We start from the raw sequence: 18,174 nt of genomic DNA, 5'->3' as shown, positions 1-18,174 counted from the left end.
TTAGATGATTGACTACCATTTTTTCTTGTTTTTTGAGATAGGCCTGTAGAGCTATAAACTTTCCTCTCAGGACTGCTTTCATTGTGTCCCAGAGGTTTTGGATTGTTGTGTTTTCATTGTCATTAGTGTCCATGATGTTTTTAATTTCTTCTTTGATGTCATCGGTAACCCAATCAATATTTAATAACATGCTATTCAGCTTCCAAGTGTTTGAGTATTTTGGGTTGGTTTTATTGTAGTTTATTTCTAACATTATGCCATCGTGGTCTGAGAAGAAGCTTTTTATGATTTCAATCTTCTTGAATTTGTGGAGACTTTGCTTGTGACCCAATATGTGGTCTATTTTTGAATATGTCCCATGAGCACCTGAGAGGAATGTATATTCCGCAGCTGTGGGGTGAAGTGTTCTGAAGATGTCAATTAAGTCCATCTGATCTAGTGAGTCATTTAGGATTGCTGTTTCTTTGCTGAGTTTTTGTCTAGTGGATTTATCCAGTGATGTCAGTGGTGTATTAAAGTCCCCTACTATGATTGTATTGTTGTCGATCTCTCCCCTGATATCTTCCAGAAGTTTTCTTATGTATGTGGGTGCTCCTGCATTGGGTGCATATATGTTTACCAGGGTTATATCTTCTTGTTGTATTGATCCCTTTAGTATTATGAAGTGGCCTTCCTTATCTCTGGTTATGGCCTTCACTTTGAGATGTATTTTGTCAGATATAAGTATTGCTACCCCAGCTTTCTTTTCCTTTCCATTTGCGTGAAAGATATTTTTCCATCCCTTCACTTTCAGTCTGTGTGAGTCCCTTCTAATGAGGTGGGTCTCTTGTAGACAGCAGATGTATGGGTCATGTTTTTTTATCCATTCAGCCACTCGATGTCTTTTGGTTGGAGCATTTAGTCCATTTACATTTAAAGTTATTATTGAAAGGTATTTGTTTGTAGCCATTTCTTTTTTGTGTGTGTGTATGTGGCTGTTTTCTTTCTGAGCTTGATATTTCTTCTTTTTACACCAGTCCCTTTAGCATTTCTTGCATGGCTGGCTTGGTGGTGATAAACTCCCTTAGCCCTTTTTTGTCTGTGAAGCTTCTTATTTCCCCTTCAATTTTGAATGATAGCCTTGCTGGATAGAGTATTCTTGGATTCAGTCCTTTGCTTTGCATCACTTTGTAGATTTCCGTCCATTCTTTTCTGGCCTGATGTGTTTCTGTTGAGAAATCATTTGATAATCTAATGGGAGATCCCTTGTATGTTACTTTCCGTCTCTCTCTTGCAGCCTGTAAGATTCTCTCTTTATCCTGAACATTTGCCATGGTAATTATGATGTGTCTTGGTGTGGGTCTTTTCGGGTTCACCTTGTTTGGAACTCTCTGGGCTTGTGTGACTTTTTTCTTCCCCACCTCAGGGAAGTTTTCTGATATTATTTCTTCGAATAGGTTTTCTAATCCATGTTCGTCTTTCTGTTGTTCTGGCACCCCTATTATTCGTATGTTGTTTCGTTTCATGTTGTCCCAAAGCTCCCTTAGGCTCTCCTCCTGTCTTTTAATTTTTTTCTCCATTTGCCGTACAGTTTGAGTGTGTTTTGCTTCCTTGTCTTCTAATTCACTAATTCGGTCCTCCGCTTCTCCCAGTCTACTGTTGATACTTTCAATGGAGTTTTTTATTGAAGCTATGTCACTCTTCATTTCTTCTTGGGACTTACTTAAGTTGTTGATTTTTTCATCTGTTTCTTCTAGCTTCTTGCATAAGTAGTTGAGTTTTTCATCTGTTTCTTCTTGCTTCTTGAACATGTGGTGCATGTACTCTAGGAACCTTATTCTGAATTCTTTTTCCGTCATGTTGCATATCTCTGTCTCACTTAGCTGCTTTTCTGGGGAGTCCTCCTTTTCTTTCCTTTGGGGGTTTCTTTGCCTACCCATGTTTGATCTCGCTGACATATGTAGATGTTGAGATGTTCAGTGGCTGCTCCCTGGGTGGCAGGGGCTCCTTGGGTTGTGGTTGCTGCTCAGATGGTTGCGGTAGCAGCTGCTTTCCAGTTGGCAGCAGCTCCTCTGGTGGGTGTTGTTCACAGCTGTGTTGGCTCTTCTGGCTGGTAGGGGGAGGCTTCAAGTACAGTTGCTGTTCCACAGACAGAGGGTGTGGTGATCAGGAGGCTGTGGTGATCAGGAGGCTGCGGTGCTCAGGGGGCTGCTGTTGCTTGGATCGGTCTGGGAAACGCTCCTCTCTTATGGGCACTGCATGGTCTGATCAGTTCCTCAGGATGCCCCCTTTAGTCTCAGTTCTCCGCAGTCACAAAATCCAAATCTCAAATCTCCTGGCGCCAGCAAACCCGCGGAACTCCTTACCCTGGTCAGGGTCTGTGTCTGTCCCAAGAGACGCGGCTGTCTGCCATGCGGTCTCCCTCCGACCCTCTGGGCTCAGGTCTGGCAGACTTTCCTGCCCAGATCCCTGGTTTTTAACCTTTCCAGGGGAGGTCTGCCCTTCCAGGCTGCAAGCCGTCTCACCAGCTGAGTAAATTTGCCAATTCGGGGTGGGTGTTATTAGTTTCAGCTGCTTACTCCGTTTGCTCCGGGACAAGACCTGGGACGCGTCTGCCTATATCGCCCCCATCTTCCAACCCCCATCTAAAGATGTTTTAATAACCTACTGAGAGTTTGCTTTATTTTGTGGACCTATGATTTAAATTGGAAATAAACTAACCAAAACAATGTAGGAATGTACATTGTAATGTATGAATTAGCTTGAATATCACAAAATAAAAGAAGCAAAATTTACACATTTTTATTTCAGAAAGCAATTTTTGTTTGCTTAACCTTAAGAAATAAAAAAATAAGATTTTTAAATTATTAGAATTTTGAACTGTAGTACAGAAATGAAGGGAAATAGTATGAAATTTGGAGCTGAATATAGTGAATAGCTTGGGAAAATTATGGGAAAGCCTGAGCAGTTGGAAAAAAGGTTTCTTACCAAGAAGGATAACCTGAACAAAGGATTACCCAAGTATTTATAGGAGGATAGATAGTGTATCTAATAAGGTAATAATGAAAAGCAAAATTGAATATGTAAGTTAAAGTCATAGTTGTAATTTTAGTACATTTTAAACTCCACAAGAGCCCTAGCTGGTTTGGCTCACTGGAGTGTCAGCCTGTGGACTGAAGGGTCTCTACCAATCGATGTCTCTCTCACATCCATGTTTCTCTCTCTCTGTTTCTCCCCCTCCCTTCTACTCTCTCTGAAAACCAATGGAAACATGTCCTATGATGAGGATTAACCCCCCCAAAAAACCAACACACACACAAAAAATAACTCCACATGATATGGTAAAATATTACCCTGATATACACTTGTGAGAAATATTGTTAATATATGAAAGTGATATCATTTGTAATTCTGATAAATTAACTCAGTTGATATATTGTTTTTGCTATTCCTATCACCTTACAAATATCTTAGTAATGCAGAGCGTTGTTTTGCCTAGATTCCAAGCTCAATATAATGAGCAATAGATGTTTGGAGGAAGAAGCTAAATAGTTGACTGAACTACATAGTTCCTCAACTAAGGAACAATAAAACAGAAATGGTTGAAGTTGGTTAGAAACAATACTCATTTACTATTTTAAAATTAATATTTATAAATAAATATTGAACTCTGAAGTTATATACATTGAAATCTGATATTTTTGATACTTATTTCAATTATTAGTTCCACAGATAAGATGAAAACTCTGGTACTACCATCAGAAATACTTTGCCTTTTATATGCTTTTTAGTTTTCCTTTTCTTCCTGCCTCTTATTTTCCCATAACCAATATCCAGGAACTTTGATTCTATGATACTCTTTGATGTTGGAGCCTATACATAAACATGGGGGAAATAGTTTGATCATTTCAGCAGGTTATGAAATATTAATTACATATTGCATACTTGCCACTGAGTAAAGCAGAATCAAAGTGTTTAAATAGTAAAACTATCTGAAATAATTATGTAGACAGTTTGATTATGACAATAACTCATATTACTTGTAATGAATATTAAATATTTTATGATTAAAGCAATTCACATTTTTTTTGTTAAACCTCACCGGAGGATATTTTTCCCATTGATTTTAGACAGAGTGGAAGGGATGGTGAGAGACAGAGAGAGAGAGAGAAACATCGATGTGAGAGAGACACATGAATTGGTTGCCTCCCATATTAACCCCGTCAAGGTATGTGCCCTTGACTGAAATCTAACAGGATCCGAAGTCAGTGCTTCAACCACTGAGCTGAACTGGCTAGGGCACAATTGAAATTAAAAAAAAAAAATAGTGATTCTATTATAATCACCAGTTTATTCTGTTCATCAGATTATAATAGAATCAGGGGCATAGAAAGGGAGTGGACTAACTATTCTTGGGGGGGGAAAGGGGAGTGGGGGATGCGGGAAGAGACTGCACAAAAATCATGCACCTATGGATGAGGACAGTGGGTGGGGAGTGAGGGCGGAGGGTGGGGTGGGAACCGGGTGGAGGGGAGCTATGGGGGGAAAAAAGAGTAACAAATGTAATAATCTGAACAATAAAGATTTAATTAAAAAAATAAAAATAAAATAGTGAATCCTTTTTTTAAATAAAAATGAAGTCTTAATTAGATATGTAATTTTTTACAGTTTTGTTGAGAAATAATTGACATATCGTTGTATTTGTTTAAGGCATGCAGGATGATAGTTTGACTTACATATGTTATGAAATGATTACCACAGTAGGTTCAGCTAATATTAATTTTCTCATACAGATACAATAAAATGGAAAGAAAGTAGAGAAAAAAAAAACTTTTTCTTTGTGATGAGAACTTTAGGATTTATTCTTTTAACAAATTTCCTGTACATCATACAGCAGTGTTACCAGGATTCACCATGTTATACATTACTCCCTGCTAGTTATTTATCTGATAATTGGATGTTTTTATTTTTTTATTGCCTTTCTTCAATTCCTCTTCTCCCCACCTCTGGTGATCACAAGTGTGCTCTCTTTATCTATGTGGTGTTTTGTTTTGGTTTGGTTTGGTTTCTACAGGTGAGATCACACAGTATTTGTTTTTCTCAGTGTGACTTTATTCACTTAGCGTGGTGCCTTCAAGTTCAATCCATGTTAGTGCAAATGGTAGGGTTTCCTCATTTTTTTAATGGTTGAACGATATTGTATACACACAATACAAATTCTTTATCAATTTATCCAATGGTTGATACTGAAGTTTTATTTGTCTTGGCTATTATAAGTAATGCTGCTATGAACATGGGGTACATATATCTTTAAAAGTTAATGGTTTCTTTTTTTCCTCTGGATATATTTCCAGAAGGGGAATAGCTGGATATATAATAGTTCTATTTTTATTTTTTTGAGAATCATCCATACTTGTTTCTGCAGTGGCTACGTCAGTTTGCCTTCTCACCAGCAGTGTACAAGGATTCCCTTTTCTCCTCATCTATACTAGTGTTTGTCATCGCTTGTCTTTATATGATAGCCATTGTTACAAGCAGGAGGTGATTTCCAATTGTGGGTTTTTGTTTGTTTGTTTCTTTGTTTCTTTGCTATTGAGTCGTATGATTTCTTTAGATATTTTGAATACTAATCCCTTATCAGATATATGGTTTGGAAATAACGTGTTACCATTCTGCAGGATGTCTTTTCACTTTCTGCATAATTTTTTATGCTGTGCAGAAGCTCTTTTGTTTTACGTAGTTCCACTTGTTTATTGTTGATTTTGTAGCTCACACTTTAGATGTCAAATCCAAAAAAGTATTACAAAGACACATGTCAAGGAGCTTTATTCCCATGTTTTGTTCTAAGAGTTTCATGTATTCAGGTCTTACATTTAAGTCTTTAATGTATTTTGAATTAATTTTTGTGATTGGTGTTAAGTTTCATTCTTTTAGATGTGAATATCCAATTATCCCAGCACGATTTATTAAAGAGACCATCTTTTCTCCCTTTAGTATTCTTGGCTCACTTGTCAAATATTAGTCATATATTCCTGGCTCTTGATTCTGTTTCATTGGTATATTTGTCAGGATTTTTTTTTGCCAAAACCATACTGTAGCTTTATTGTATAGCTGAAATCAGGAAGTGTGATTCCTCCTGCTTTGTTCTTTCTCAGTATTTCTTTAGTTATTCAATGAATAATAAAATTTTAGGAGTATTTTCTTCTATTTCTATAAAAACACCATTGGAATCCTTTCCATTGAATCTATAGATAGCTCTTGGTTGTATTGACATTTAACAATATAAAATCTTCCAATCTATGAACACAATGTACTTGTATCTTCCTCGATTTCTCTTATCAGTGTCTTGTAATTTTCAGAGTAGGCATCTTGATCCTCCTTTAATTTATTCCTATTTCATGTAAATGGGATCAATTTATTTCTTTTTCAGAAAATTTGTTGTTAGTGTTACAGTTTTTAAAGGAGATAAGAACGAAGTTTTTCTCTCTTTGGAAAAGATTAGAAAGAAGAACAAGATATGTTGGCCTTATCATTACTTTCTATCCCAGCAGCAAATACTTGAGACACCTTAGAATTACACATGACGGAGTTTGAAATTGTGGTCTCAAATGGAGATAGAAGAGTAGTTATAAGGGGGAGGATGCCTTGAAATTATAGTTAATGCTATAACATTCTGAGGTATTTTTTAATTTAAAGAAACCTTTTCCCTTATGCATCTAGATAAAAAATGGGACATTTATGATGTAAAGGCTAGCTTAAATATCTGACGACAAGTGCCTTCTAGGAGTAGCTTGATCTGTTTTGCATAGCCCATTTGTGTAGCATTTAGATAAGTGAGTGAAGAATGCCAGGGGGTAGATATCACTTTTCTTGACATGAGAAACTTGCTGCTTCAAATGGAATTGGGTGTTTCAAGGACAGAGTGATCATGGACTTTTCGTGTGAAATTTCAGAGATTTTTAGCAGGGATGATCTGAGGATTACTATGTAGCATGTTAGTTGAATGATTCCTTCCAGACTTAAGATTCCATGGTCCTAATGGAATACCAGTCTCAAAACTGTTTATCTTGAAGACATATTTTTATAATAGCTTAAGGAAGAAAAATTACATTTATATTTATAACTCAAATATTTCCCCCAAAGTTATACAGTACCGTAAGTTTTACAGATACAATATTTTTTTATGCCAAATGTTAAGATTTTGGCTCTAATAGCCCTTTTCCATATGGACAGTGTAACAACCCTCCATTTTTGCTCTCAGTGACAGGTACTCTGGATTCCTTTCATAGAGATGTTGAATTTAAAGAAGTCTATAGACACCATATATTCCAGCTTCATAGAACACATCAGAGTCTAATTTCCTTTAACACAGGAGTCAAATTCTACTTCACTTCCTGGTATTTCGTATTCCTCAAACTTCATAAAATAATTTTATTCTTTGATCCATACCTACTGTTTCTAAGTCTGTAGGCCTTGCTTTCTTGTTCTAGTTTGAGCATGTTCTTATTTCTTGTTTAAGTTAATATTCTTTTATTAAATACAGATACTGTTATTTTTTCAGGTAATTCTACTCTACATGCATTTTAAATCAATTGTTATTCTCTGCGGACTCTAGAAATTAACGTTTCTTGAAATAATTGATCTATAATTCAGTAGAGATCACTATTCCCATCCCTCCGCCCGCTATTGTACCTTATTCTTCCCTCCCAAACAGATGCTTGATTGCCCCAAAACTAAACTATTAGCCATCTTTTACAAAATTCATGATCTACTTATTGCTAACCTCTCCTATCTCAAGTCTTACCATTCTTCTCCCAGTCCACTACACATAACAGCTTCATTGGCCATTGTGCTATTTCTTTTATATATATGTAATTATTGATAGTTATTACAGATAATATCCCATTTTACCCCATTTTACCCTCTCCTCCAGCCCCTTCCCACTCCACCAGGTCTTCACTACGCTATAGCCCATGTCCATGAGCTATGCATATAAGTATATAAGTTCTTTGGTTTATCTCTTCTTGAACCCCCAACCCCAGTCTGTTCCATGACTTCATGCTTCTGGTCTTATTTTGTTGGTCAATTTCATTGTGTTCATTAGATTCCACATATAAGTGAGGTCATGCGATATTTGTGTTGTGCTATTTCTTGAACCCATCAAGGTGGCTCCAGCCTGAGGGCTTTGCAGCAGCCAGGAGTGCTCTTTACTCCTGCTTCTTATGACTGGCAACTTGAGATCTCAGTTTAAATTTTACTCCCATAGACAAATCTTCCATAAAAACGTAAACAGAGTAGCTTTTTTTTTTTTTTTTTTTTTACTATCTATCTATCTATCTATCTATTTATTTCCTTTATTGATTAAGATATTATATATGTGTCCTTATGGCCCCATTGCCCTCCCACTCCCCACACTCATGCCCTCACCCCCTTGGTGTCTGTGTCCATTGGTTAGGCTTATATGCAAGCATACAAGTCCTTTGGTTGATCTCTCCCCCTTACCCCCACCCTTACATGTCACCCTATTTAAACTTTCTGTAAATTGCTCATCTCCTATATGGTATTTTAAAAATTATTTTTTAGAATGTATCTTTATTGTTGAACGTGTTACAGATGTCCCCTTTAAAAATTATTTATCCATTTGTATAATCTCTCTCTCAAAAGAATGGATGGTTCATTAAGGTAGATATGTGGTCTGTTTTGTTTACCAAAATCTCCAGTACCCAGAAAAGGAGCTGGCACATCATGGGAACTCCGTAAATATTTGTTGAATGCATGAATAGAGCACAATACTTCCTCACTCCACATGTCCTTATTTGTTAACTTGGCTGTGGGTGAAATCTTTCAATGTTTTTATATCTGAAGCTTATAGGCTAATACAGCATTATAATCTTTTGCTAAATTTCTTTCATAGAATAAGTTATAAAGATGCTAGGGAAAGCATGCCTATATGTATCTGTATAAAAATAATTAAAAATTGGTCACATTGTCATTTGGGGCAACAAGGAGAGGGATATTTCATAAGTTAAGAGAGACATCACTGGATTTAAACTTTAAAGGAGGCACTTACTTAGATATTTTGATTTTCACAACTTTTTTTGGCCTTAAAATTTGTTTTCTTTTTTGACACTTTTTTTCATTCACACAAACTATCAAAATAGCATTTATACTATCTTTTGCCTGGTACTCATACATTGTAATGAGCTTAAGTAAACATGTTGTTTTCTTAGTTGTAATCTAATATTTTTTCATAATCAATGGATGGTTTGACAGATTTCTTTATATTATTTTTTGCTGTTTTTCAATAGGGTTGTAATATTTCTTGTGATTTGAAAGAAAATGTGTTTTCATTCTTAACTTTCAAATATTTTATATATCAATAAATTACAGTCTCACTGTATAAACTTCCAGTATTAGAAAGATTATAAAATTCTCTTGCATTATTGAATTTCTTAGTTTCTATCCTGACTATTGAATGATAGTCATGTAGCATTATTCACGTGTTTTAAATATGCATACTCTAGTATGTTAAAAATAGTTGTGTAAAGCAAAATCTTTATTCTTGTAAAGCCTTTTTCTTATTTTGGCAGGGACATTTTTATTATCATTCCTATTTATTACGCTAGTTGCAATTAGTGTAGAGAAATGTATATTTTATGTACCAATTCACCAGAAAAAAATCCTGTACTTAAATAGCTCTTTTTCATAGTATATGATGTATGACTGTTTTGTGAATTATTAAAAAAATCATATATGTGAAATTTTATTTTTTTCATTATTGTCTTGGTCTTTCATATTTACTCATTGATGTAATATGTACATTTGTCAGTAAAATCACTGTGTATGTAAATGGCAAAAATGTGTGTATATCCTTTTCACCTTAATGTCCATCACGGATCTTAATACAGTATCTTTCAAAAAAATGTTTAATGACCTGAAAAATAAATAAATATAAAACAATCCATCTAAGTATAACAATACAATAAACAAAACTAAACTAATATAAAACCACCTCTGAAACTTTTTTCATTCGTTACCTTAAGAAGCTTTTTGTGTGAAAATATTTAGTTCAGTAACCAATTTTTTTTTTTTACACTTATAGATATTAATGCCCATAATTGGCATCAGAATGCTGTGAATCTATAAAAATATAGACAATATTTACATTTTTCAAGTAGCTTTCTCAGTTTTCAATAATTATGTCTAATTTTCTAATCCTCATTAGGGATTAGGGTGAGGTGTTTGGCTTATTTAAGGTAGTGTTTAATTTGGACAGCACTACGTAGTCATCATCGCACTAGAGCCTAGGAGATAGGATCTCCTCAGGTCAGGGTTGTCTTAATGGGGCCGGGGTGGCTGGTGTATGGGGCCTATGGCCTGCAGCTGACAGCAGCCTTGGGAATAGCCTGTAGCAGGCTCCTCTGAGGCGGCCCTGAGCTGAGTGGAGTCTGATGGTGCCCGCAGGTGGCAAGCACATTGAGAGACATCCAGCCCTCGCTGCTCCACTGCGACATGCTGAGCGCAACCCAGGAGGCGCTCTACCACCCAGACATCTCCTCCAGCAGCCAACTGCAGAGCGCGCCACAGCTCATCGCGGACCAGGGCCCCGTGGAGCTGCCAGAGGAGTTCGTGGTCCAGGTGCCCAAGGAGCTCAGATCCCAGCCCAAGGTGCGGCCAGCGGTGGGAGGTGGGACAGAGGGCTGGGGGTGGCTGGGCAGGGGCTCCTGGAAGCTCAGCCCCAGGCAGGCTTGCAGGTGTCTTTTCATATACCTGTGGCTGATATTTGCTCTTCGTTGTATCCGAGCCATCTGTTTAACAATGCATGCTTATTCTACATTAGAGCCTCATTATTATTTCAAAATGTTGACCTTAAATTTTGAACTGTCTTTGCGGAACACAGGAAATTTAAAATTACTTTGGGTGAGAATTTCAACTCTTACAGAATTTGAGTGGTTGTAAAATACAAGTTTTAACACATCCAATCATTTTTGAAAAAACATTCTCATCAATAGAAACTACCAAAATTTTGAGATTAGGATGAAAACATCTTGGTTAGGAATTGTGTATAGACATTTGAAAGCATGAAATGGGATAGAAAAGTGATGGCTACAGGAACAAGCTAATTTTCTTATGAAAGTGTGGGACATTCCTTTGTTTATAACGTTGTCTCTGCAGCTGAGAAGTAGAATGGGAGCCACACAGCCCATGAAGCTCCATGGAGAATGTTACATGATATTTGCACAAAATTCAATACTACTTTTTCCTAATACTTTATATTTTATTTTATCTTTATATATATTAAGGCAATGTAACTTTTCTTTTTTCTCATTAAATTCCATACAGGCACTATTTTCCCTCTAAATTCCCCTAGGGAATATAATACACTACTATATAAATATATGGAGGGCAAAAATTGTTTAAAGTTGTTCATATGGAAAATGATAATTAACAAATAATAACACAAAATAAACTCTGTTTTGCTTACTCACAATTATAAACCTATTAAGTATTATAAATACTTATAATTTTCTTTATGTTCCACAACATGAAAAAGACTAGGAATCATTTGGCTTGTTGAACCATAAATATCAAGTCTTGTCCCAAAACACAGTCACCTCTCCTAATTTCTATAAGGGGATATACATACAAGAAATATTGGCAAAGGAACATGAGCTATTACTATAATAGTTGAGCTTCTAAACCCCATTAGATAATTCTCTGATAAAAAAAAAAGTTGGAATACTTTATTTCAGTTAAGGGAATAAGGGGGATGTATCTTGAATCCATTTGAGATTTAACAGACCTGTGAGAGTTAAACCTAACTCCTCAATTACTACAGCCACATAGAAAGAGTAAGTATATGGGAAACATGGCACTCACAGTGACTCTGTCCACTCTCAGTCACATCATTCAGTTGATGTTGGAGAATCTTTCTATTCAGATTAGCATTTCTTCCTTGGTGTTGATGATTGGGGAAGGGGCAGTGGTAGGTGAGAACATGAACTTCCACAGAAGCATGTAAAATTGACTCTGTGTTCTAAAAATTCAAGGAAAATGCACAGTAATCATTCTTTTTTTTTTAAAAAAAAAATATATTTTATTGATTTTTTTACAGAGAGGAAGGGAGAGAGATAGAGAGTTAGAAACATCGATGAGAGAAACATCGATCAGCTGCCTCCTGCACACCCCCTACTGGGGACGTGCCCACAACCCAGGTACATGCCCTTGGCCGGAATCGAACCTGGGACCCTTCAGTCCGCAGGCCGACGCTCTATCCACTGAGCCAAACCGGTTTCAGCCAGTAAGCATTCTTTAAGAACTTTTTTTTTCATTTTTGCTTTTTGTTTTGCAGAAATTGGGTGTTGTTATATTCCTCCCAGAAAGTTTTCACCGTGATTTTGACTTCTGATTTATACTATAAAATAATATAAAATTAATTAATTTACTCCAATGCAAATGCATTTGCACAATTTCTAATACTAATGAAATAGAAATCCAGAAATGAAGTTTAATTTTTGAGATGATATGAATATTTAAATCAGCAATGAACATAAATACAAACACACATGCACGTGCCTGTATGCACACACATACACACCCCCCCAAACCCCCCTACCTACTGGGGATTATGTCTTAGGAAAAAATTTAGAATATTAGTCATTTACAATAGTTTTCCTCTGTAGAACTTTTTGTAAAGAGGTAGCAGAATTTAAACATTCCCCAACTTTTAAAGCTTAATGAGGTTTTTCTATATTATGAGATTTTTTTGCTTTTTGCCAGTATGTGGGAGGTTGCAGTGTAGTAATGGGTTATGAATTATGTTTTTATATCAGTTTAAAAATAGAAACATTATATTCTGTTTTGGATAGAAATGGAAAGGATGGTCTGAGGCAGCCTTCATGTGATCTCATAAATGGATACTGTGGTAAATGTGATTTAAAAGGAGCCAACAGAATTGTGTTAATCTGTTATGATGAGACAATACTTTTGGGAAGTTGCTTTTCTGAAAAACTAATTTTATCAGTGAGACACAGGGCAACTGAAGGTCATCTCTGAGTGCTCCATAGGAAGAACAAGGAAGAAAAAGCAAATGTTTCAGGGCCATAATCTTTCCTAATACAGAAGATCCTGTTATCTATGGGGTGCCCTCCTGTTGTCCCCACCTGTTGCTGCTGGAAGTAGGCATCTTGGGGTGCCATGGGAACAAGAATTTCTGGGCCCCAAGGGAGGATCAGGTATCATGAAAAGCTTTATTGATGATGTGAAATGAAGGGGGCTCCCTTCCAAGGTCCCCTCTCCCTCCGTCTCACCATGGAAAGAGCCCCATTTTGTCTTCAGCAGAGCTGGGATTGAAGCCACTGCCCAGGGTCTTCACTCCATATTAAAGCACAGTCTAGTCCAGCATCTGGCTAGCTTAGCTTGTGCTCCAAGTTCCAGTCCATTGAGTGTGGGGTCATGGCCATGCGGCTTCTAGGGCCACATGCAGGCTAGCACAGGCCCCTGAAGACGCAAGAGCAAGGAAGCAGGAGCAATGCAAGAGAAACAAGAGGCGCAAGACAGAGAAATTTTCTTCTTTGGGGGGGAATTTTAATTAGGAGCTTAACAAATGAATCCTTCAGGATTTCACATCCTTGCAGTGGCTCCACCCCTCTAGGCAATCCATGGTTCAACAGGCTAGACTGACAGGCAAGTGTCTTCCCTATGGCACCCCAACTTCACTGTATATGCGCCCATTTACCCCTTTGCTTGATCCCTTTCCCAGTATCTGCGGGAAATGGACTGGTGGTTTCTTTATACTAGAGTATAAAATTGCAGCTTCCTACAGAAGCTGCCCAGATGACCATGCTTAGAATGTCTGGCCTTCCCTTTTATTTTTTTTCTATTAATATTAATAAACTAGCTAGTTATGATGGTAACAATAGTACATAGAGCTCGAGTATTTGGACAGGTATGAAAAGTGAAATTGAAATAAAAGATACCGTATTACCTTCAGCTCCTCAAATTGAAAAAACATGGAAGAATGCAAACAAGAAAATGTCAGTAAACTCCACCCCTCCACACCTTTCTCAAAACAAAAACAGGTCCGTTATAAAAACAAGATACTTAAAGTTACAGAAAACTCATTAATAAATATAAGTAATAAAGACAGAGATTAATACAATCTGATTGAAAAATGAAATTGATTTTACTTTAAAAATTGTTAACCCGTTTGTTCTACAGATAGCCAAACAAGCAAGTAAGAAACCCAATTAAAACAGCCTTAACAACTCAACAAAAAATAAAATACATAAAGACCCTTTCATTGGCTTGAAATTAAACTTTACTCTTTTTTTCCCCTTTTCATTCATTTGACTCCAGATAGCTAATAGTTCTTGAGAGTTAATGAGTGTTTAGATTCAGAGGAATTAGGACTTCACAGTAGAGCAGCAAAGCATAAGGGATTTAAGAAAAGCATTGTTCACAGAAGACATGTTTCTCTTTAGCATATTAAAGCAGAAGGAAGTCTGAGGGCAGATTGCCCAGTTAATGACTAGATATCAAGACTTTTCCTTGAAGCTAAAAGAATGTTACTGTGTTTTTTATCAGCACTTCCTATGCTTTAATTGTGATTTTCAAAAGTTCATTGAGATGATCTACAAATAACCCTCCTGCTAGGCACATATAGTGTGCAGCAAGCATGTCAAACTCGAAGGCTAACACTGGCCAGATAAACAAGGTTTAAGTTTATGTGGGCCGCAAAAAAAAAACAAAAGCTTCAATTTTCATAGAAACGTAGGTTTATTTCGATAGAGACATGCTGAATACAAAGGGCTGAAATAAATGAGTAATCGGTAACATGAAATAATAGAGCATTGTAATAAAAATTAATATTTTTCTTGAACATTAACTTACCAGACACTGAATAACTGCACAAATTAATAAGAGTAACACAAATAAACATATTTTTCTTGTTCTTCAAAAGCAAAATATTTCCTGTTGCGCACAACAAACAAATCAGTCCAAGACTAATGACGTGGCAATTAGCTGCTAAGATATTTGCTGCTAGTATTAGGGGAGAGAAATGGTGGGCCTGCGTGTAAGGCGCGTAAAGGAAATGAATGCAACACGATTATAGTAATCATTTGTTAGTGAACCTTGTAGTTTGTTATTAATAATTATGTATAACAGGATATTGTAAAAATTAAGTTACAGAATTTTTATTAAAACATTTCTTACATACCGTTATATTGGCTGGGCCGCAAAAATATTTGTTGTAGGCTGCATGTGGCCCTTGGGCCGCGAGTTTGACATGCTTGATATGCAGGGTCAATACAAGTGTTCTCTCAGAATACAGCTAAAGCATTTCAATCCTGACAAGTCATAGACTCTACCTTTTGCAAGAGCCAAAATGCTTTTCCAAGGGGCTCCTGTATTGTCAGTCTATTGAGAATCAAATAAAACTCTATAATTAATTTTCCCCATTTTCCTCCATTTTGGGTTTTTTGTAGATGGGAATGCTTTTATAATTATAAGCAAGGAGAAAACTCCATTTAATTTTTGCCCTCATTAATAATAATAATGATATTTATTATTATTTTTAATAATGGGTTGAGTGCAAATGTATGCTGGGAACTACACTATGTACCAGGAAAACAAAGATGGAGAATTCAATTCATAATTTTTTTTATTCATTTTTATTGATTTTTTTACAGAGAGGAAGGGAGAGGGATAGAGAGTCAGAAATATCGATGAGAGAGAAACATCGATCAGCTGCCTCCTGCACACCCCCCACCCAGGATGTGCCTAGGACCAAGGTACATGCCCTTGACTGGAATCGAACCTGGGACCCCTCAGTCTGAAGGCCGACGCTCCATCCACTGAGCCAAACCAGTCAGGGCCAATTCATAATTTTGATCTCTCAGTGGGTATTGGGAAACAAGAAAAGAGCACCATGTGGCAAATGCTTGCTAAAGGATACCTCTCCCCTGTACCCAAAGAGGCAAGGGACATGTTTTTAAAAGTAATTAATAGAAGATTGTGTGTGTGTGTTTAGGGGGGAGTGCTAAGTGTGGGAACTGTGTTTTCAGAATACATATTTCTTATGGGAATCTAGACTCTTGAGTACTGGATCTTGGATATCAGTAAATAATATCAGGAAAGCACGCTCCAACTGGGCCTAATTCTTCTTTGGTTCTCTAACTTTCCATCAGCTTTCTTTGCTCCTTAGCATTATGACTGTCACACCAAATTGTACACACTCCTCTTAGTACCAACCACCAACAGGCACTGTCTTCTTACCTTTTAGTTACATTTCCAAGATGGGAATTTAATCCCCCTTGGGTTAGGTCAGTATCCCTGACCTAATTATTCATGTCACTGGCCATTTCATGACCTTCACCCACACAGTATTGTTTGTGTAGCAAAGAGGCAATAGCAGAAACAGCTATTTCAGGGGACAGTATAGAATACCATGGGGGGAGCATGTACCAGTCTGAGAGAAAGTGCTCCTAAATATAAAGTGGTATCTAGGCTGTGGCCTGACAGACAAGTAGTAGTTAGCCGAACTCACAGGTAGAAGAAACATACTAATATTATAGACAGAGGAAACAGTAGCACAAATGCCTAGTTCAGTATAATTGGAGCATAGAAGTCCGAAAGATAATGTCTAGACATTAGCCCCGAATGATCTGGGAAGTAATCAAGCACTTGATCAGCATGGCATGATATAACATCTTGAGGAGTTTAGAATTTTTGTGATGGCAGCAAGGGAATAATTAAGTCTTAGAGGAAGTGAACCACTGCCTGCATTTGAGGCTTAAAGACTGGAGATGGGGAAGTTATTCTGTTGATTTAGATTTAAAAAATGATGGTGGTCCTGACTCAAGTAGTGAGTGACATTAGTGCTAATGAGGACCAAAGGTCAAGAATTTTATATTCATTGGATGTGTGAATAATGTAGAGGAAAAATCCAAAGAGGGCAACCAAGTTTCTGGCTTGAGAGATTGCCACTTACTTAGCTATGGAAGGTAAGAGGAGACAGAAAATATTGCTAAGGAATGAAGGTGCTGTTATAGAAAAATTTACAAATGAGTTCTCTAATGTATTCCTTTGAACAGAAGCTTAACTTTCTGGCCCAAATTTAAGAACCTATAATCTAAATACAATATACAAATCTGAAAAAAAAAGATAATTAAAAGTGTTATTTGTTAGGCATAAGTTATTCTCATCAAAGAGAAAAAAAAAAGTTAGTGCTATTCTTTGTTACCCATTTTATTTTGGCTTAGGTGTGATAAGCTATTCTGCAACAAAAGAGCATCTGCTAGGATTTTCATTCAATCCTTCTTTCTACTTCCCAGTAATACCTAGCAGGGCTGTAGTGCTGCCAAGATTAGATCTGATTATGAGCTCTCCTGTGTTCCCATGAAACAGCTGAAAAGATTCTTATTATATAGTATTTGCATTTGCAACATATACATTTAGCAAGGAGAGAAATTGAACAAAGTTAAAGACAGTTGATCTGCTGGCCTCAATATATTTGATATTCATTTAGTTCTTAGTAGAATGTTCCATGTCAAAAATTTGGAAGGCAGCTGGAGAGTAATCTGCTCATATTTGCACTCATTAACAACATAACATAGCATATAGTTTAATAAAATAATAAAAAAAATACTCTTCATGTGTCTTTTGAGAGTGCCTCAAAAATGAAAATGAATCTTAACTTATATAACTCTTGCCTAATTAAAACTAATTATTAAAATAGCAATATCCCTTGAAGACAATGTAAAGCAATGCTATAAATGCTTTATCTTAAGGAAATGGTAATGTTCTCATTGGTTAAGAGACTAGGAAATGAAAGCTGCAGTAGCTGCAGAATGCTCACCTAATTGTACACATGAAGGTGTTGTAATAAACTGATAGAAGCAGAGAAAGGGTGATGAAAGCTCATTTGTCGGATTACTGGTAACACAATGATTTGGGAATGGAGCCAATTGTGTGTTTTTTTACCCTATGAACTCACCAATGTGATTAGATAATTTTGGACACTGGAATAAATGAAGAACAGGGAGAGAGAAATTCAGGATGCTTTGAGGCCTATAAGCCACACATATACTTACAGTAAATAAGATTAGTAGGCAATACAGTTTTCTCTTACTTCAAATCACATCCCATACATGTTTTACCCTTCAGCCCCAATGAAGTTCTGTTAATTTACTA

General features: G+C 36.5%; 1 protein-coding gene across 24 annotated transcripts in view; it reads left to right on the top strand.

The window, feature by feature from the left end:
- Positions 1-18,174, top strand: part of ADGRL3 (adhesion G protein-coupled receptor L3) — a 764,879-nt gene that overhangs the window by 291,295 nt on the left and 455,410 nt on the right. For 23 of the 24 annotated variants that reach the window (XM_070395881.1, XM_070396008.1, XM_070395993.1 and 20 more), the window contains exon 4: positions 10,444-10,647. The exons of the other annotated variant lie outside the window; for it this stretch is intronic. In XM_070395881.1, the coding sequence (XP_070251982.1) occupies positions 10,444-10,647 (204 nt within the window). The remainder of the gene's footprint in view (positions 1-10,443; positions 10,648-18,174) is intronic. 24 annotated transcript variants of the gene reach the window in all.

This window comes from Myotis yumanensis, unplaced genomic scaffold (assembly GCF_028538775.1).
Source record: "Myotis yumanensis isolate MYYU_CA2020_CCGP unplaced genomic scaffold, mMyoYum1.0.hap1 SCAF_1, whole genome shotgun sequence".
NCBI classification, from domain to species: domain Eukaryota; kingdom Metazoa; phylum Chordata; class Mammalia; order Chiroptera; family Vespertilionidae; genus Myotis; species Myotis yumanensis.
This window is presented reverse-complemented; position numbering and strand designations above follow the sequence as displayed.